General features: G+C 35.9%; 2 protein-coding genes across 2 annotated transcripts; both read left to right on the top strand.

Moving 5' to 3' along the window:
- Positions 1-6,959: 6,959 nt before the first annotated feature.
- On the top strand, positions 6,960-7,727 carry LOC114717969 (MLP-like protein 43; the record flags this gene model as incomplete). Its single annotated transcript, XM_028903220.1, has 2 exons — positions 6,960-7,114; positions 7,439-7,727. Coding segments are annotated over 2 exons (444 nt in total), but the record flags the coding sequence as incomplete, so codon positions are not given.
- A 2,802-nt stretch (positions 7,728-10,529) lies between these two features.
- LOC114717958 (MLP-like protein 43) lies at positions 10,530-11,592 on the top strand. The gene is made up of 2 exons (XM_028903211.1): positions 10,530-10,813; positions 11,048-11,592. The coding sequence occupies exons 1-2, from the start codon at positions 10,627-10,629 to the stop codon at positions 11,329-11,331; spliced, it is 471 nt and encodes a 156-aa protein (XP_028759044.1). The 5' UTR covers positions 10,530-10,626; the 3' UTR covers positions 11,332-11,592.
- Positions 11,593-22,161: the final 10,569 nt, after the last annotated feature.

Below are 22,161 nucleotides of genomic sequence, written 5' to 3'. Positions count from 1 at the left end.
CTTGACGAAGAGAACAAATAAGTGAAAAAGGAGTTATTCGAAGGAGATGTTAAGAAAGAATACAAGAGTTTTAAGTTCATATTGAAAGCAACAGAGAAAGAGGGAGGTGGTGGCATAGCAAAGTGGAGCTTCTTTTTTGAGAAGATCCATGAAGGAATCCCAGATCCCAAAGGCCACTTGGACTTGGCAACGACCATATCAAAAGATGTTGATGCTCATGTTCTTCTCAGTGCTCAAAAGGGAAAGTAAACTGGAAAACGTATGAGATTAATGAGTAAACTAAATTAAAGAATAAGTCCGCTTGTGTACTGTTGATCGCGATACTGTAGTTGCATGATTACAATCTGATATACATACATATATATACACTACAAAAAAATTGACTTTCAGCGGCGACAAAAGTCGCCGCTGAAAGTATAAAAGTCGCCGCCGAAAGTTTTTTGCGGCGACAAGTCGCCGCTGAAAAGTCGTTGCCGTAGCAGCCGTGGCTAAAAACTTTCAGTGGCGACTAAAAAGGTCGCCGTTAAAAGATACTTTCAGCGGTGACTTTTAGAAGTTTCAGCAGCGACAAATGTCGCCGCCGAAAACACTTTCGGTGGCGACATTTGTCGCCGCTGAAAAGCATTTCAGCGGTGACAAAAAAGTCGCCGCAGAAAACACTTTCGGCGGCGACAATCTTGTTGCCGCTGAAAGACTTTTCAGCGGCGACAAATGTCGCCGCCGAAAGTGTTTTCTGCGGCGACTTTTTTGTCGCTGCTGAAAGTAATGCCTAAGAAGAATTGGCTTTACAATGCCACGTCATCACCGCCAGTGCCACGTCATCGTCTCCGGCCGCCACGTCAGCACCGTCGACCTCCACGTCATCGCCATCGGCGGCCACGTCATCACCGCCGACTGCCACATCATCACTAGCCACCTCCACGTCATTGCCACGTCACTCCTCCTCGCCACGTCATCGTCTAAATATTTTCACCTTAAATGTGTCTTCTTCCAGGTTCGAACTCGTGACCGCCTCCCTTCGTGTCCAACCTTCTTGCCGCTGAGCCAGATTGAATTTGTTTATTAATATTGTAAAATAAAATATATATTATTATATTATACTTTCAGCGGCGACAAAAAAAGTCACCGCTGAAGGTCCACTTTCGGCGGCGACAAAAAAAGTCGCCGCTAAAGGTCCATTTTCGGCAATTTGTTTATTAATATTGTAAAATAAAATATATATTATTATATTATACTTTCAGCGGCGACAAAAAGAGTCGCCGCTGAAAGTCCACTTTTGGCGGCGACAAAAAAAGTCGCCGCTGAAGGTCCACTTTCAGCGGCCACAAAAAAAGTCACCGCTGAAGGTCCATTTTCGGCAATTTGTTTATTAATATTGTAAAATAAAATATATATTATTATATATACTTTCAGCGGCGACAAAAAGAGTCGCCGCTGAAGGTCCACTTTTGGCGGCGACAAAAAAAGTCGCCGCTGAAGGTCCATTTTCGGCAATTTGTTTATTAATATTGTAAAATAAAATATATATTATTATATTATACTTTCAGCGGCGACAAAAAAAGTCGCCGCTGAAAGTCCACTTTTGGCGGCGACAAAAAAAGTCGCCACTGAAGGTCCACTTTCAGCGGCGACACTTTTGTCGCCGCTGAAAGTCTTGGTTTCAATGGCGAACTTTCAGCGGCGACTAGAAAAGTCGCCGCTGAAAGTCGACTTTCGGCGGCGACACTTTTGTTGCCGCTGAAAGTCTTGGTTTCAATGGCGAACTTTCAGCGGCGACTAGAAAAGTCGCCGCTGAAAGTCGACTTTCGGCGGCGACACTTTTGTCGCCGCCGAAAGTCTTGGTTTCAATGGCGAACTTTCAGCGGCGACTAGAAAAGTCGCCGCCGAAAGTCGACTTTCGGCGGCGACACTTTTGTCGCCGCTGAAAGTCTTGGTTTCAGCGGCGACTTTTTGGTGTCGCCGCCGAAAGTGGACTTTCAGCGGCGACTTTTTTTGTCGCCGCCGAAAGTCGTCGCCTAAAGTCTATTTTTTTGTAGTGATATTTATATCATATAGTATCCTAAGATTCTAGTTTGAACTAGTCTTGATATCAGGTGCCGTTATGTATAGGGGCTTTATTGTGTTGGGCCAAGAGAGATGGGTCTGATTGAATTAATGCTCTTATCATATATTTATGTTGGTCTTCCAGATGAATAAATGTTACTCTTCCGGTTCTTAATATATGATCTATTTTGTAATATAATTTATACTATAAAATGAGTTTTATATTTAGAACCGGAAAAGTATTATTGAATCTTCTTGGATTGCGTGGGAGTGAAAGGGGATATAGACACAAGCATGACTAAATTTGGTTTCTCTTCACTAACCTTTTGCTAGAAATACAAACATAAATAGTAATGTGTATTGGATTAGATTCATGTTCAAATGTGGGTCATTCCTTTGAAGCTCCATGAATCGATTTATTAGTGCTCACGCAGAGTTTAGATTATTAAAACTTAAATTTCAATAGCACAACAAAGCACCACGCAAAAGAGAATATAAGAGAGAGAGAAGGGATAGTTGGAAAACTTAACGACCGAGTGATAAATCATATTTTTATATGCTTGGGATGTATATTTTAGGCTATTTTAAGAATTGGATTGAACTTTAATTCCATTAGTAAACAAATAAAGTGTTGATGCACCTGAATAAAAGAATTAAGCAGTTGTAATATTTTAATAATTCCTCTTATTAAATTTTACTATTAGATATTACTTCTGTCTTAATATTTTGAATTCAGGGGGGTAGAATTGTAATTTCAGAGTGACAGAAACATTTTTTCCAGAAGAAAAGAAAAGGAAGTTCGAAGGAAATGAGATTCCATCACTAATGGAAACTGATTTCCATCACTAAAGGAGAAGGAATTCCGCCAAAGAAGCTGAAATATTCAGATGCGGGAATTACCGGAGGAGGCGGGAAAATGAAAATGAATTGAAAACAGTCACTCCATGCCAGCTAAGACGGAACTGAATAACAGAAAAAGAGTTTTTACTGGGCAGACGTTGGATATATATTCTTCAAACAGAAAATAAGAGCGTGTGCTTTTTCTGGAAGTCCGCAAGTGAAAATTGAGCTCCTATTCTTCCAACTGATCGGTATCCTCTTGAGTGGAAATCGCCGAACTTGAAAGCTTCCATGGAGAGACTGCATTCGAACATTGAAGAGGAGGCAATCACCATCATGCGTAGCTAAATCCACAAATTCTTCCAAGAGCGGAACCGAATCCGAGCTACTGGATTGAAAAGGGAGTTTGTTTTCATCTATCTTTTTCAATTGCTCTGCTAGTTGTGGAGTATTTAGGAGAGAATTCGGTTGTATTCTGTTTTAGACTTTTAGATGAATGCTGTGTAATTGAACGCTGTAAAGACTTGGTAATTCATTCTTGAATTAGAAGTTAATTAGATCCTTATTACAGTTCAGTGAAATTAAATATTGTGGTCTGATTAATTGATTCATTTGAATAGAAGTCCTATTTGATTAAGAGTGTTGAGTCCCTTGCTCGTTCAGTAACATTTAGCTCCAGATCAGATTAAGGCAATGAAGATGAAGGGAAACTCTTGGGAGAATTGATACTCTGATTGTTTTTTTTCTTGAGTTCCATAATACCGTTTGCGTTTTCATTCATTCTCATTTTAACACTGCACTTGAAAGTCAACAAAGATCTTTTTGTATTGATCTGAATGTGTTTCTTCTGCTATATGTTCTACAAGTAAATTGTGTTAATTTTACTTAGAAATTCAGAGAGTTATTAGACTAAGTGATTCGACACTTAGGTTGCATCAGTATACTGCATACCCTTTCTTTATTATTTTTGATTGCCTATACGACTAAGGATAAATCACCGAGGTGAGTTGAACTGATGGATGAGGGCTTCTATTTAATGATATAAATTGATTTATACTTTTAAAAACTGTTAAATTTGAATAACCAAATGCAATCTAATAATATACTCTTCTGATTTTATTTATGAATTACTTCTAACATGTTTCATACAGACCAATAAAAATCTTAAATTTTATTGACTCTCATTTAAAATTTAACAACTTTAAACTATATCTCCATTTAATATATAATATGCTCCCTGAGAACAAAGTGAAGACACAAATAAATGAAGGATAAAACTATCCATTCATATTAAAATTTCTCACCGTCCAGAGGAGTACAATATAGAGTAAGCTCTCCACTCCCTGGAGGGAAATCATTATGCTCGATCCCTATCTCTTTCGATTCAGTCTCACGCATTCGCTCTCGTATCTTTTTCAAAGTGAAAATTACGAATTTATATATCTTTTCTTTTTTAAGGCCTTGTTTGGTAAGATAGAAGCATATCTTCTACGGAATGAGAACATGAAAGGTAATGGAAATAACTTTTAAAAACATGCATGTCTTGCGTGTCACAGTAGAATTCTCAAATTATTTTGGTTCAGTACATATATGTACTTCAATTTAAAAGATTATTTTACAATGAGACAGGATATTATAGTTTTTCTTTCCAAAAACACACAGATTCATTAGAGCAATTCCAGCGCAATACCTCCCGTTCTTTAGAGATTCAATTTTGTTATAAATATAAGATCTCGATTTACTTTCTTTCTAATATTTATCTATTTTGTCAATTTACTCCCTTCAATCCTATGTATAAGTTTCAAATAATCAAATCACTTTTAACCAACTAGCAGTTAAAATTAGTTAAAAATAATAAACAGGTCACAAATGTATTTGTTTTTTTTCAACTTTTTCTTATTTATTAAGAGAGTAAATGAGAGAGGTAATAAATGAAAAAATAATGAAAGAGAATATATTGGGATAATATTAAATATAGTCAACTAAGAGCAAAATAGGAAAAAATAATAAATGTTTAGATAAACCCAAAAAGTGAAGCTTATATATAGGACCAGAAGGAGGGTATAATTAATAAGGGTATTTCAGGAAATAAAATATCTATTTATTATAAATAACTAACTTAACTAATTTTTTTAATATTCAAAAATTAGTTATATAGTTCTTATAGTAAGGAGTAGAAGTAGTATAACAACAATATCACTGCCTTACATTTACTTCTGTCTGAGATTACCTCTCCGCCACTACAGCTTTAATTCAAAAATTAATCAATGATCCCATAGTAGCATGAATTATGGAGCATTTATTTCTTGTCTGTCCTACTGCCAGACCTGTGTGGCTTGGGGTTGATGAATTTTGTGTTCCATCAAAGTATTAACGCAGTCAACAGGACTAGATCTAGCAAGAAAGTATTGGTTCTTTACAGTATACTCATTCTAAATATAAGATCTATTTTATAGTGTAAATTACACTATAAAATAGGTTTTACATTTAGGATCAAAAGAGTAGTAAATTAATATAATGGAAAAAAATACTTATATTTAGCGTTTGATGGAATTGCTTTCAATAGAGGTATATTTACACGACTGTGCCTGCAATTTAAAGAAGTGTTAATATAATTTTTTATTTCTCAAATTTACTTTTATTTTGGTTTTGGTCCCTCAAATTTCTTTTCATTTAAAATATTAATTCTTATAATTTAATAAAAACCTGAATCATTTTATCCATAAAGAGACCAAAACTTATTGTTTGAAATTTTAGAGACTAAAACCAAAATTTGTACAAACTTGAAAGACCAAAAAATTATACTAACCCATTAAAGAAAAATGCAGCAAAACCAAAATGCCAATCTAATATGAAATCTTGTCAGTACAAAAGGTCCTGCATAGAAAATTATTGGGAGAATTACAATCAGGTCTCAAGGATGAGATTTAATTACCATAAACTCTATCGGTAAGTGAAGAGTAAATAATGACAAATTCCAGAGTAAAAAATGATAATAAGTTTAGGCTGGTTACTCATCATTAGAACTTTTTAGTAATTAGTTTTTTTTAGGCTTTTTGGTAATTCTCCCAAAATTATTGGCATGGAACCATGGCCCGGAAGGCACAGTCCTCATAATCCCACAAGCTTTCTTTTGGGGGGACTTGCATTTAAGTCGCAAGAAAGAAATTTAATTATTCCAAAATCCACTGACAATTGAAGAGCATGCAATGACACGTTTCAGAATAGGAAATGACAACTACTTACTTGTTATTAAGACTTTTTGATAATTAAATTCTTTTCTTCAAACCTTATGATAATTCTCCCTTTCTTTTGTCTCTCTTTTTTTTTCCATTTTAACTGACTATAACAGGATTTAACTCTCTTCATATTTTGTCAACAACAATGAAAAAATAATCTAACAATTGGATTTTGTGCGTGTGAGAGGGAGAGAGGAAGATAAATGAATTCTTAGTTTGGATATTAATAAATACAATAGCCATTGTGTGTGTGTGTATTTTTCCATCGATACACACACACAACATCTCACAAATGCAAGTACATCCTAGAGAATTTTATGATTAATGCAGCATCTTGAAATTTTTTTAAGTGCATCCAGTATCATAAAATATTTCGTTAATCATCCAGTATGCTTTTTTTTGCAGCTATCACCATAATACTTTAATAGCAAAATTGCACGACAAAATACTTTAAGCTACCAGACACACATGAGAAAATATTTTAAACTTTAAATGCACCATAAAATATTTTAGAGCGTTATACGCACATGTGAAAATACTTGAAGATTTAGATGAATTACAAAATTCTTTAGAGTGCCAGAGGAACAGCTGTCCTTTTGCATGATTACAAAACAGAAAAATCATGTAAGGCATGCAATTAATTTCTGGAATTAAAATAAATTAAATAAGGTGATTTAACAGATACTACCACTATGGGTTGTGTCTAAAAGTAAATGAAGTTATCTTTCTCTCCCCACAACAGGAGTCCCATTCGATAGATTATCTTGAATTTGAGATCTCAGATCATCAGTGGATCATCGAAGAAGCTACGGCTCCTAGTGGCAAATTGGAGATTGAATTGAGATCAAGTCTCCTGCGACCGAGTTCTTCCAGTTCTTCACCAAGCAATTTCACAATCTTCCCAACACCACTAGTTGTGTCCATGCAGGAGAGCTTCATGAAGGAGATGACTGGCACGCCATTGGATCTTCTAAGCGCTGGACTTACACTCTTGATAAGATTCGATTTTACAATAAAGCTAAAGAAAATTATGGTGACAATTATAAATATTCCCTGAAATTACGTTTGAGATTCGAGAACACAATTAAAAAGTTGGGGTAGAATCGATTGAGAGAAAGAGTCTTGAAAAGTTTGAAAGATGGTTTAGGTTTCTGTGTTGTTAATGACCGCTCTAGTTAAGTTGATCGTCTTTGGTTGTAGTAATTATTTATGACGACTGATTAAATCATTGGAAACTGACTTGTATTCTGCTTAAAATCTAAGAGTAAATGGATGTTGTTAAGACTAATTCTTGGTTTTTGTAAATGGGAAACAACAGACGGGAAGGTGGTGACATGCAAGGAGAGATTTGAAGAGCTTGATGAAGAGAACAAATCAGTGAAAGTGGAGTTATTCGAAGAAGATGTTAAGAAAGAATACAAGAGTTTTAATTTCATATTAAAAGCCACAGAGAAAGAGGGAGGTGGGGGCATTGCAACGTGGAGCTTCTTTTATGAGAAGATCCCTGAAGGAATCCCAGATCCCAAAGGCTACTTGGACTTGGCAACCACCATGACAAATGATGTTGTTGCTCATCTTCTTCTCAGTGCTCAAAAGGGAAAGTGAACCAGAACGAACGCGTGAGATTAATGAGTGAACTAAATTATTAAAGAATAAGGTTGCCCGTGTGCTGTTGATCGAGTTCTTAATTATATGTATTATTGTGTCGTCTGATGTCAAAAGTGTGCGATGAACTATAAAGAATAAGGTCTGTGCTGGTGATTTCATGCACTGTGCAATCATGTGTCTCAAGTGCATTTGAATTCTTCTATATATGAACGATCGATGGATTTAAGGTTTATGGAAGTAATGCTCTTATCATGTATTTACTCTTTGGTTGTCGAAATATAGGGATATATGAATGGTATTGAATCTTCATATGCTAAATCTGTGTGGTTTAATGGATAGGACCAGTGTTTTACAACATAGCCAATCAAAATTCAAATTCTTACTCAGGTACAGTCTTTCAAAATCCCGCTGGCATTCTACCACTCTTCATCTCTTGATATAATGTACAAAATTACTGAAAATAGTAGTATTTGATATAAAATTTGATCTACGTTAGTTTTGTAATCTGCTCTGCTTTTAGATACTTTGGATAACAAAGTTTTCAGCGTAGACATTTCAATTAGATATTCCCAAATTGTTTATTAAGATAATAAAATTAAAGAATAAAAATACGAAGGACGAAATTTAAATTGAGTCAAAAATTTAGACACGCTAAGTTAAAATGTAAAGAATTAAAACATCACTTTTTTTAATAAAAAATGTTGGGGCAGCATGCCAAACATGTGGAGCTGTGAATCATGACCATGAGAAGGTCAAAGTAGGCAATCCTATCGTATCTAATCAATCCATATTAATTATTTCCAACATTATTATAGCCTTCAAATAAAAAATTAATAAAGTTAAACAATCATCCCTTGACGAGACACACGCATTTTTTCGTGTCTCTAAATATCATTGGATTTGTGCAGATATAACTTTTAATAATGTGTCGATGATGACTACAAAGGTTGTCAAATTTAAGCGTTGTTTAAGTTGATATATATTGCCTCTAGTTCTTAATATAAGAGCTAGTTAACTAATTAAGTAGATTAAAAAATTAGTTGAGTTAATAATAAATAGATATTATTTTTTCTTAAATTGCCTCTAGTTCTTAATATAAGAGCTAGTTAACTAATTAAGTAGATTAAAAAATTAGTTGAGTTAATAATAAATAGATATTATTTTTTCTTAAATATCCTTACTACTCAAGTAAATTAGTTAGAACTACTCTTTGATAAAATATTTAATATGTGCAACTACTACAAGAACTACCTTACAGGAGAAAATGAATAAGTATGAGAGAAAACAAATAAATTGAGGTGATATATTTAAAGTCAAATTGAAAGTTAAACTAACTCTTGTATTAAGGCACGAGGTAGTATGTTGTAAAGGAAGATAAGTGATAACAAATCTATTTGTACAGACTAAAATGATATTCTTCCTTAAGAAATATTGCATTGCGTTGTCGTTTATATTAGCAATATTTTTTGCCAGACTTTTAGGTACTGTGTCGTGTGAGGGAAACGGAGGTGAGGGGAGAGAAAGGAAAATTTTAATGAATTCTATTTAAAAAAATTGGATAAATGGGGTTTTGAAATTTTAATAAAGAGAAGAAGTAATATAAAAGAGTAATAAAAATTAATTGAAAGCTTTAAACACCACTTTTTCATTTTTTTAAAATCAAGCTTATTAAAATTTTCCCTCTCCTCTCCTCCCCTCCTTTTTCCTCATACCAATCCTCACACCAAACAGACCTTAACAATTTATACAAGCAATTTCTAGTGACGTATGCATTAAAAGAAAGGAAGAATTAGAATTAAGTTTAAAAAAAAAAACCAATAAGTCTCAATAACAACTTAAGCAGCCTATAATAACAAGTTTTAAAGGAGACAATGACAACCCTTAGGACTGGTTTTGTAATTATTTTTTTGAGGACCTCATTATAATCCTCCCTTAGAAAAACTCTTTAATTAACTCCTATACTTTGAATTGTAAATGCTGGTAAAAAAAGTAAAAAGGATCGTAAATAGTGCCGTTGTTGTTATTAAAAAAATCATATTTGTATATCGCATACACATGGTGATGAATAAAGATTATGTTTTTTTTCCGTCAAAACATTAAGATGAAGAAGTCCTTACATTCATCAACTGTGTGCCTCCTTAATTTGAGCTCTCTGCCTAAAAATCCTCTGTCCTTGGAGCAAAACTTTAATCCACAGGCAGTTACTGCTACTAATACTTTTCCGATACTATTTAATTCGACATTAATTGATACTTAAATAAGCATGACGTAAGACCTACGAAAATAATTATGGATTTGTTTGATTCTGTTTTTTTGTTTTTTCTTCATAAAACAATTTTATAAGATTGTTTTGTAAAACAAGTTTTGGAAAAAAAAATCTTTTTGGATAATTGTTCTGAAAAATGACATTTGATGGGAAGTCAAGTCCTCATCTAGAAAAAAGGCCATCAAGCGGAGAAAAAAGGGTTCCCCAATTTTACCAAATAAGAAATTTAAAAAAACTTAACCAAAAACAAATAGTCAAACAATTTCTTTTTCTTCTAAAAACGAAAAAACTGTGTTAAAAAAAAGAAAACAAACAAAGCCTGTATCTCTGTTTTAGTGAAAGTGATTCATTATATTATTTCCACTAAAGACAAATATCATTGATTTTGGGAGATTTTGATTTGAAAAATGTGCATCTGGGTCGCTATCGCCAGATAATATTGGAATCCCAGCAGGAATAATTAAGGAAGAAAATTACTTGAAGCAGTTGAGAATTCCAGTATCACCATATGGATTGTGTCTATATAATATCAGTGAAGCTAGCATTGCCTTCCCGCACCACCCAGTTGTTCCATTTGATATATTTTGTATATTTTGATTTCGAGATCAGTGCATAATACATCACTAAGAGATGGCTCTCACTGGTAATTTGGAGGTTGAAATCGAGATCCAATCACCTGCGATTGAGTTCTTCAACTTCTTCACCAAGCAACTTTACAATCTTCCCAACGCCACTGGTAGTGTCCATCTGGGTGAGATTCATGAAGGACCTGACTGGCACGCCATTGGCTCTGTCAAGCACTGGTCTTATACTGTTGGTAAGGTTCTATAAATTCCTTGATAACAATATAATTCTCACCATGCTTCACATATTCTTTAGAGTCTAATTGAAAAGGTGTGAATGATCATGATTAAGGTTTCTTCCTTTGAATAGAGAACACAGACACAATCTTTTCTGCAATTTTCTGCATCACTAGTTCATCTCTGATATATATATATATATATATAATCTTTGGTTGTATTAATTTTGATTATTTGATGGGAAAAAACAGACGGTAAGGTGGTGACATGTAAGGAGAAAATTGAAGCCATTGATGAAGAGAACAAATCCCTGAACGTGGACTTCTCAGGAGGAGACATTAAGGATCAGTACAAGAGTTTTAAGTTCGTAATAAAAGCCACAGACAAGGAAGGAGGGGGTGCTGTTGCAAAGTGGAGCTTCTCTTATGAGAAGATCCATGAAGGAATCCCAGAGCCAAAAGGCCACGTGGACTTTGTCACCATCGTTACGAAAGATGTCGATGCTTATCTTCTCAGTTCACAGCAGGGAAAATGATGAATTCGAGCAAACCAGAAATCCCAAGTACGAGAATGACGTCGTAAACTAAAGAATTAAAGTTGTGTGTGCTGTGTTGAGTTCATGGGTTGCGTGATGAACTAAAGAATAAAATCTGTGCTGTTAAGTAATTAATGCAGTGTGTAATCATCTGTATTATAAGGGTTGGTCTTTGATGAATATGTCGTGATGTATTAAATCTTCATCTTCTTTTTATTAGCAGTAACTAATACTACAAAAGATGTTGGTGCTCGTCTTCTCGATCGGTTCCTTTGTCTTTTAATTTGATTATTTATTTAATCACGCTAAATTGCATATTGCATCCAGCATCCAGCATCCAGCTCCCTAAATTGCATCCAGCATCCAGCCCCTAAATTGCTAACTGTAAAAGTGCACTAATAAAATCTGTTTTGTTGAGCTAATGCAGTGGATGTGTAATCATCTGTATATGTTCTTATATTACTACTTTTAGTCATTAACATAATAGCTCGTTTGACTTTTATTTTAACCATAAATATAAGACCCAATCCATTTTATCTTTCATATTTATTTATTTTCTTAAAGTAGTCCTTTTAATAATGGTAGTTCTAGCCAATATACTCGGTTGGCAATGATATTTTAGGAAAGACAACATCTATTTATTATAAATATTAACTTAATTAATTTCTTTAATCTACTTAAATTAGTCACCTAACTCTTACATTAAGGACCGGAAGTAGTATTATTGTGTGTGTTTAAATATCTCATGCAGATAGTAAGGCAGTAATTGAGGAACAAGTCAATAACAATCGACTTCTTCGGAGATGATGTTACGGAGCTTTTTTGCCATATGCTTTTATGTTATGAATCTGAAGGATATTCAGTGATATGAACATATTCTGATGCATAGATAAAATGTCCCGAAGGTGATGATGAGGAAAGAAACTGAATATTCATTAATTAGGAGTTCTTTTGCAAATGGCTCCTCGACATGTTCCATTCCAAGAGTGAAAGAAGCGTTGAAGCTAATTTCACAGTTTGCCAATGCAAGACTCAGATTTACATATGCATGGATTGATTATTCTGTATGTTCTGCTATTCTGAGTTGTACGTTTAGTTTTTCCTAATCTTCACCGTATCAACCTAAGCCTTAATTCTCATGAAAATAGTAATTAATAATTGTTCTCTCCCCAGTCCTAAATATAGTAACTAAATGAATAATTTATTGATATTAAGAAAATCAGTTTTTTTTTTTTTTATTTTGATAGGCTGGAACAACAAACAAAGATTACGCTACAACGTGATGGCGTAAAATGGCAGCAATGGATTCTCTGCTCAGGATTTGCAGGCCCAAGGCTCCGTTGAGGGCAGGTTTGGCGAGGCAGTCTGCTGTGTTGTTTTCATTTCTGCTTATCACTTGGAAGTCAATTTGCCAATTCCACTGCATTATTTCCTGGACTTCATGGATGCTTTGCCAATCTTCATGAAGGCTGTTATCATTCTTCTTAAAAGTCTCGATAACTTCCGAAGAGTCGCACCGTAAGATCACTTTCTGATAGCCCGAGTCCCATGCATGCCTCATACCCAACAAGCAAGCCCAGATTTCAGCTGTAACATGGTCGCCTTTGTCCAATTTCATCATGAACCCCTTTCGAACTCCTATATTGTCTGCTTGATGATGCCACCACAGGCCACGCTATGCGTGAGGGCCGAGAATGCACCATCTACTTCCACCACACAAGCATCCTGAGGCATATCCTGGGTGGGTCTCGTTGAGTTTTGTTGAGGAGCATTCATTCTAACCCCTTGGAGTTTCTTGGCTGAGCTCATCATGCATTTTAAAATTGCATCAGCTCTCTTTGGAACGGAATGGAGGTTGGCGTTTATATTCGAGTGAATCAAGTCATTCTTTGCTTTCCACATTAGCCAACAAATAGTAATGAACAAAGATTGCCAGTCACCATCCACCATACCCTAGTCGTTTTGCATGTTGAACAAGAGCCATCGTTGTATACCATAAGAGAAGAAACGTGATACATGCTGGGGTTTGAGGATATTGACCCAAAATTGAGTCACGGTTGGGCAGTCCCTGAAGGCACGCAGTTCGGACTCCACTTCAGTTTTGCATCTATCACACAGTCCAGAAGTGTGCAATCCTCTTCTAAATTTGCGATTGTGAGGATGCGTTTGTGGAAGAGCAACCAGGCGAAGGTCTTGCAACGTTGAGGAATTTTTTATTTCCAAATTTTGTTCCAGTTTCTATTAGGTTCCTCGCATTGTGGGCTCAACGCTTTATAGGCTGATTTTGTAGTGAATGACCCACTCTTCTCCCATTTCCATCTCACTACCTCATTACCAAGGTTATCCTTGGTTTCTTGAATACTATCCTTGACGTGTTCCCAGTTGTTTTTGATGCCTCTCCAAGTATTAGAACCAGGCCTTTTCAAGTTGATTTGTGGTATGAGGTCAGTGCCACATCCATATTTGCTTTGAATAACTTTCACCCAAAGGGAATCTCTTTTATTAACGAGTCCCCAACCTAGCTTTATCATGAAGGCTCTATTTTGTTGTTTAATTTGTCTCATGCCTAAGCCTCCATTTCTTTTCTCTGTACAAACTTAGCTTGGTCCCAGGAGACTAGATGCATTCTTTGTTTCTCCTTTGACGAGCCCCAAAGGAAGTCACACGCCTTCTTTTCTAGCTGATTATACGTGCCATCAGGAAAATATGCTGTTTGCATGGCATGATTGGGCATTATGTTGATAACAGACTTCATTAGTGTATCTCGGCCAGTGAAAGAGAGGCTGTTAATCTTCCAACTGCTAAGTTGACTCCTGACATTTTCAATGATATATTTATAAGTTTCATTAGACACCCGATCATGGTAGAGGGGAACTCCCAAAGATTTTCCAAGATCCGCTATTTGGTTGTACCCAAGCTCCTCACTAAGTTGAGTAGCTCTATTATGGTTGACACTCTAGGAGAAGAAAATCTTGGTTTTTCCATGGTTAACTTTTTGTCCTGAGGCCTCGTAGAACAGGTCTAAACATCTTCTAATCACATCAACCTATGCTAAGCTAACTTTTGCAAATCAACCTGTTCTAAGCTAGCTTCTGCAAAAATCAACAGATCATCAACAAAAAACAAATGAGAGATAGGGGACCAGATTTACCAAGTTTGATCGGCTTTCATTTCCCTATATTCATTTCATTTTGGATGATGTGTGCAAGTTTCTCCATACAAATTACAAAATAAGTAAGGTGAGAGTGGGTCTCCTACCTGAGACCTCTTAAAGGCTTGAATTTACCGGCTTTGTCTCCTTCCTAAATAATTTGCATCGACGGAGTCATTATGCAAGAAGAAATAACCTTTATGAGGGCCTCCGGTATTCCCAATTCCATAAGTCATAGTAAAACAAATTTCCACTTTATCTGATCATAGGCTTTTTATAAATCAATTTTAATGGCCATGAAACCTCTCTTTCCTTTCATATTCCACATCAAGTGTATGACCTCCTGAGCAACTTAATATTATATGAGCTGGTACGCCCTGGGATGAAGCTACATTGGTTATGAGAGATAATATCAGGAAGGAAACTCTTCTTCCTGTTCACCACAACTTTAGAAATAATTTGGTAGATAACATTACATAAGCTTATGGGTCTAAAATCTCTAATCATTTCAAGATGGTCCTTCTTAGGAATCAAAACAATAAAAGTATGGTTGATAGAATCAATAAGCGAAGGGTCAATAAATGTTTGTTTGACCATAGTGACAACTGAATCGCCAACTAGCTCCCATTGGCTTTGATAAAAACAAAAAAGGGCATTAAGCCCGTCTAGGCTCGGAGACTTTAGAGCCCCCACAGCAAATAGGGTCGCTTTGATCTCTTCATTGCAAATATCTTTCTTGAGACACTCAAGCTGCACAATACTAAGAGTAGGGTAAGAGATATTACCAAAGTGGGCTATATTGTCGCAACCATCGTCCTTGAAAAAGACTTTCAAAGAAGCTTGTAGCACTTTGTTTGATGGTACTTGTATCTTCAGTCCACTCTCCATTCTCCTACTGGATCACTTTTATTTTGTTTCTTCTTCTTCATCCATTAGCTCAACTGTGAAAGAACTTGGAATTCTTGTCTCCAAGAGTATACCACTCACATTTGGCTTTTTGCGCGAACAATAGATCCTCTTGGAGAATAATCTCCTCCAATTCAAGCCACAATTGTTGTTGGAGTTGCTCAAGAGAGGAGGTGCTACTTGAAGAGGATATGGTTCGTGTAATCCCTTCCAATCTCCCAAACAAGATGCTCTTCTTATGTCCTAAGTGGCCATAAGTGTGTTACTCCAATTAATGAGATCATTGGTCAACCTATTAGTATTGTCAACCCAATCATCCTTGAAGGCCCATTTATCCTTTACAAGCCTGCTAAAGTCATCATGAAGCACCCAGGGAGTATTAAAACGAAAAGGACGTGTAATAGAAGAATAGGAAGTCATACTTGGCCTTAACTAAAGAAGCAGAGGGCGGTGGTCAGACTTGAACCAAGGGAGGTGTTTTACCACCGCATCTAGGAATGTAGAGCGAGCTTTGGCATTGAACAAAACCTGATCGATTTTGCTTTCACATCCTTCTCCTTTCCAAGTGAAGAACGAGCCAACACAACCCATATTTGATAGCTCCATATCCTCTACCCAGTTATAGAAGTCTCGGTCAGCAGGAGTCGTTCTCATGGTAGAGGAGAGTCGTTTATTAGAGTAGAGGGTAGCATTGAAGCCCCCCATGAACCATGGCCACTCATTACCAGGATTGATTCTCTCAAGATGGGGCCAGAAAGAGCGACGGACAAAAGGATTAGGGCAAGTGTAAACAACGGTAATAAATAATTTATCGTTACCTCTTTTGACCATGGTATGAATAAACTACTCGTTAGTTTCCACAATAGATATAGTAATATCGTCATTTTTCCAGGAGACCCAGATGCCTCCCTGAAATCCTCTTGCATCAACCACTTCACAGAATTTAAACCTTAGCTTCTTGCTAATATCTCATGCTTTCTCCCCACTAGTTCTTGTTTCAAAAAGAGCGTAAAAATCAATTTTATACTGTTTCTTGAGTCCGGGAAAAGACTTGGACCCAGCACCCTTACAGCTCCAAAGGATGTAATTTATGTGGAGCACCCACTATGGAGGTATTCTTGCTTATAGGTGTTAACTCCAAGAAATTCACATCTTTTTATCACATTTTCCTCCTTAATTTCTTGTTTTAAGAGTCAAATTGTGCATACAAATAGAGCTATTAAGGAAAATGTGCTTAGTTTAGCTTTTTGGAACACTCTTGAGATAATTGTGATTAATTGGAGTTGTTTAGAACTTACACATTTTTCATTTAAGTAGGAGATTGGAAACCAGCGTTGTTAAGCTATGCAAGACACCCTTGAATAGTAGATTAGCTGGAAGGAAGCATGGAAGAGCTCTGAAGACTAATACAGAAAACTCTCATTTTCCAATACATGTGTTGTTGGTTCACTACAACCAATGCTACAGCAAACACAAGGAAAATGCAGCCCGAGAGGGGTGAAATTTGTAGCTATTCGCTGTTGATTCACCACTACCAATCCACAACGAATGAAGAAAATCTACTGCTATGTGTTTCAATTACTGACGCGCTGATAGAGTTAAATAGGAAGTGAAACATGATTTTTTGGGCATTCTTGGGAGCTTTGTGTCCTAGGATTTGGATGTTTGAAGCATTGGAAGCAAAGGATTGAGCTTTGGAAGAGATTTGGAGCTTCATCTTCTTGGTTTTTCTATTTCTGCTCCATTCCCTCTCTTATAATCTACTATGGCTTTGAATTTCCCTTATATTTATGGCTTATGGCTGACTATGAACAGCTAAATACTTTGTTCTAGGATTATTTTGAACCCTTGTATGCATTAACTCTTGATTCCTCCTCTTTTTTTGGGATTAATGATATATATGTGTTTATTTTACTCTTTTCTTAAGGCTTCTAAATGCTTGATCACCATTTAATTGGTTTGTTCGTTTGATTGATGCCTAAGAAGGTTAGGTTAAGTGTAGAACTTGGGTAAAATTGTGCAAGAATTTGAAGTTTGCTTGTTGAATGGATGGTTTTGTTGGTAAGATAGAGATATACTTACCAACCTTGCATAGTCACTTTAGGATTGAAGCTCAAAAATTAGGTTTTATTAATTGTAATAAGAGATTGAGCAATTAATAGAATTAAATATTTGTGCTTGACTTGAGAAAGCTTTTACAAGTACTTTTTGAATCCTAGACTGACATATATTTTTATTAAGGACATTTATGAGAGGAGATAATTCAAAGTTTATGAAATACAAAAGGGATGAATAATTCTGGGCCCTCTTATCCCTTGAATTTTAAGAATCAATTACTTTATTACTTTCTAGTTTTAAAAGTTACTTTCAAAATTCACTTTTTCCATCAAAAAAAATTGGTTGGCTCAACTTAATTAAATTCACTTAGCCTTTTGTTTAGTCTTGATTTTTACACAAATTCCTGTGGGAACTATTTTTTCTCAACACTTTATTACTTGTCACGACCCCGTGCACTTGCAGTGCGAACAATAGGTCCCAAAGAGAGAGAAGGTTGATCCTATTGTTCGTGGACTTGTGCCATTTCATGATCAGCCACTGATTCCTGCACCCTAACGTTATCATTAGCGTCGTATTCCCACGTAAATATAATCTCCAAAGTTAACACTGTTCCTTGGTTCATGTTAGCATTAGCATGTTCATCCCTAATAGCTGGTTGTACAGGTTCCGAGTCAGGGACTTCAAGCGTGCCATTCTCATTCAAGTTAACTAAAGTTTCAAAGGGGTTTTCAGCCTACCAAAAACTAGCCTTGGTCGAAGCTTCTTCTTTTCCGGTCGAGGGACTGTGCACATTCCCAGGAGGGCGATTTTCTTTTTCTCCAAAAGTATTATTTTTTGAGTGAATATTTCGGTTCACTGGGACCCACTTGAGGTTATTCTGAGAATCCTTCCCGATCTGACGAGTTTGCTCATTGATTTCCTTTCCAAAGTAGGGGGGTGGACTATTGCTCATTTGTGAGGATCTGATCATATCCTTTTGAGCTGTTATTTTCGTTTTTTTGCCTCCACAAATGTCGCTCATCTGTGCGGATTTTTGGGGAATCTGCTGATTGATATCTTATTGATTAATGCCAGATCCGTTTCTATTGTAGTTTCTATTCTTCCTTTTGACTGTTGAACAATATTCCAAGCGCCCAGCCCCTCCGTCTGCGGTTGCTTCTATTTTCCGACGTGGTCTCCAGCGACTGTCGAGTCACAAGGACGTTGAGGAACTCTGCTCTCTTATACGTTATGCACGTTATGTTGTTTGGTGTTGAAGCCGGATACTCTTTGGGAGTCTCATTCAGGTCAACGGTATTTTTTTCAGTGTCTTGAGCTGAAGTGGTATCGCTGGTTTTAGGCTTAGAACTCCTAACAGGACACATATCTCTATGGTGCCCATACTTGCCACAGTGGAAACACATTAGATGAAGGCCTTCATATCCCAAAACACGTCTTTTCCTGAAGACACTGATGGAGGACTTGAGCTTTTTCTTGAGATCTAGTTCGACGGAGATGCGAGCGAACCTTCCCCTCTCGCTTTTATATGTAATCATGTCAATTTTAATGTTCTTCCAATCATCTTCCCTATCAATCTCAAGCTCTCTATATTAAAGAATTCTAATGGAAGGAGTGGAATACGAACCCACACGGCAATCTTCTTTTATACCCCGGCTTCCCACGGATCGAAGTTCGGCCTCCATCGTTGAACAATGAGGTAGTGGTCTGCGATCATCCACGGCCCATCCTGATAAATTTTATCCATGTCGTTTTCATCATCAAAGGATACCACAAAGAACCCATTGCCCAAGTCTTTGGTCTGGTACGGATGTGTCGTCTTCCACAGACACGCCAGATTGGATTTCATTAACCATAACGGGATGCTTTTGCCAAGGAGCTGGATAATGAACGACTTCCTCCACGGTGCACACCAACGTTCGTAGTCTTCTCTGGGTACCTTAAGCGTTGGGTAGTCCTCGCCATCTTCCTCTGTTTGGTCTTATGCATTATCCTCCCTGATGAAATAACTCTTAATGCTGTCCAAGTAGTCATTCCATGCATCGTCAAATATTTTGCTGCCCTTAGTGTCGCTTGAACCAGCCACATGTTCAGCCCCAACCAGTTTGTCTTTGAAGGACTCTGTCTTTTCATGATTCATCTCAGTTTCCAGATTTCATCTGCATCATTACTTACTTTTTTATAATTTTTCTGGCGTCGTTTGGTCGGATCTCCGTCTTCCGGCGCTCCACCACTACCACCGTTCTCAAAGAGAATTTCAGTTGCCATTTTTCTACCTTCTTTACAAAGCAATATTTTTACAGAAAATCAGTTAATTACTAGTTCTTTGTACGTAAAGAATGCGTGTTGACTTTCCAAAATACAATAATTAATTAATCAATGCCCCCATGGATGAAAACTCATATATATATATAGATATATATACTCCTCTGGTCCTATTTATAGGACAGAGAGAGAAGGTTTTTTTTGGTCCTATTTATAAGTCACCTCATTAACTTTTTACTATGACTTTACCATGTTGTCCTTCATTTATTATAATGTAGATAGTTACTTTTTTGAAAAAGGTATATATTAAATAAGGGTAAAGTTGAAAAGTTGCTATATTTTAATGAGGAGTTAATACAGTTTAAGGTTTTTCTTGGTCTGTGTGAAACTTGTTGAAAGCGCCTTATAAATAGGATCAGAAGAGTATATACAAGTCCAATGAATACGATAGTTTGAAAAAAAAATTATAAATTTAATAGACAAAAGAAATTTTGAGATGTTATGTTTAAAATCGAAACAAAATCTTATTATTTATGACGAGAGAGTACCTTGCCAATGGCGACCTGCAGTTATACATCCCATTCTTGATAATAAATGTTCTCTCTCTCTCTCTCTCTCTCACACACATACACACATATATCCCATACTTGATAATAAACGTTCTTATATATATATATATATATATATATATATATATAAGTTCAACATCAAATAAATAGCTTCGTTGCAACTTGGCCATATATCAACCTAACTTTTCTTGATCAAAATAATAACACCTACCAATAGGGACCTACAATTATAGCGCGCACACACCCCCATAGCATCCCGTACTTGATAAATTAAATGTACTCATAACAACTGTTACGGAATCAAAAGATGACTTTCATCAACCAAATCATAAATAAGGCATAAATGTGTCCTGGCTTCAAAAATAGCAGTAGCTTCATCTATCTATTTCCGTTTTTCTTTTTCAACATCGATCTAAATTATAAAGGCAAAGAAGGTGAAACACGGATCCTTACAAAACATAACACATATATAAGATGAGATGAATATTAACGAATCTACCCAATCTTCTTGTTGAGAATACAATAGCAAGAAGAACCATATAAAAATTTTGGGGATATAGAGAAATGTACGGTGGCACCAAAATAGTGTGTGCATAGCAGTTGACAGTTGTAGGTTCAACGTTCTCATTTGGCGGCTAGCATTCACCATTCACAGCGAGAGTGAGCTTAGTGGGTTCTTAGCTCTCAATGCTAATTAAGCAGCACCCATATTTCTGTACATTAACAATTTTTTAAGCAATAAAACATTCGTTAATAATGTGTCCGGAATGAGAAAATTTTTCAAAGTTTCGACCATGAAGATAAACTCAGAACCAAGACAAGAAGAGACATACAGACCTAAACACAGAGAATTAGCAGATGGAGGAAAGGTCACAGAAGCAAACAGCGGCATTAGTCGGATTTGGTGGCGGTGGAGAAGGCATTCCCATGATTACTGTGGTGGTCTGTGGTTTAAAGCGATGCAAAGCGGAAGAGGATGAGGAAGCGATGGTCTATTTAATTTGAAGAATATTAACCTAGGGGATTTGTGTTCTTGCATGGGGGTAATTTTGTCTTTTCGTTAGTCACTCAAGAACTATTGGGACTTTATATCAATTTTTTGCTAACTTTTAGGACCTTATTGACCTTAATTATATTAGTCCTTTGCGACTAAACTGCAATTAATAATATATAGGCATTACTGATAGGTATTACTATTGATAGGTATTACTATTTTGATGAAAATGGCCAAATTGGATCTTTTAGACCATGATATTCATATATATTAAACCCAATCAAGTTGCTGGCTCAGATTGATTGACAAGTCTTGCTCTGGTTTGGTTCTTGCTTAATTAATCGATCAGGTTAAATTTTATATTCTTTTTTTTTAATTACTGAGCATAAAATATGATCATTTAAAGTTAAAAAATAGTTTTAGTGACTGCGAGTATGTTTTATTTAGTTATATATGTTTTATATATGAATATTTTATTTATTCATGGATTTATACCCTTTTTAATATAAATATTATCCTATTTAGCATAATAAATAAATATTTTTATATATTTTATTGACCCCGATTTTCTTCAATCACTATTTAAAACAAATTAATGATCCGATCTAAGCTTTCACTTTTCGGTACATTATTGCGTGCATGTTCTGGAAAAGTGTTGCAAAAGTGAACTCACGAGATCAACGAACATGATATATTTAGAAGGTGGCCCAATAATAATTGGAGTGCAAGTTGGAATTTGCATTTTCTTATTCTCATGAATCTTTACAAACCACATGGACCTGCGGGCTCCATTTCTTGATCCTCATAAATAGTTCTCATATTTTAAAATTATGAACATATTTGATCTGTGTTTAAAGAAAATATAAGGGGAAAAAGCTGCCCTTTTCATT

Source organism: Neltuma alba, unplaced genomic scaffold (genome assembly GCF_004799145.2).
Source record: "Neltuma alba isolate B1F8T4 unplaced genomic scaffold, ASM479914v2 tig00011783_pilon, whole genome shotgun sequence".
In the NCBI taxonomy this organism is placed as follows: domain Eukaryota; kingdom Viridiplantae; phylum Streptophyta; class Magnoliopsida; order Fabales; family Fabaceae; genus Neltuma; species Neltuma alba.
Note: the sequence above shows the minus strand (reverse complement) of the source record. Positions and strands in the feature narration are given on the sequence as shown.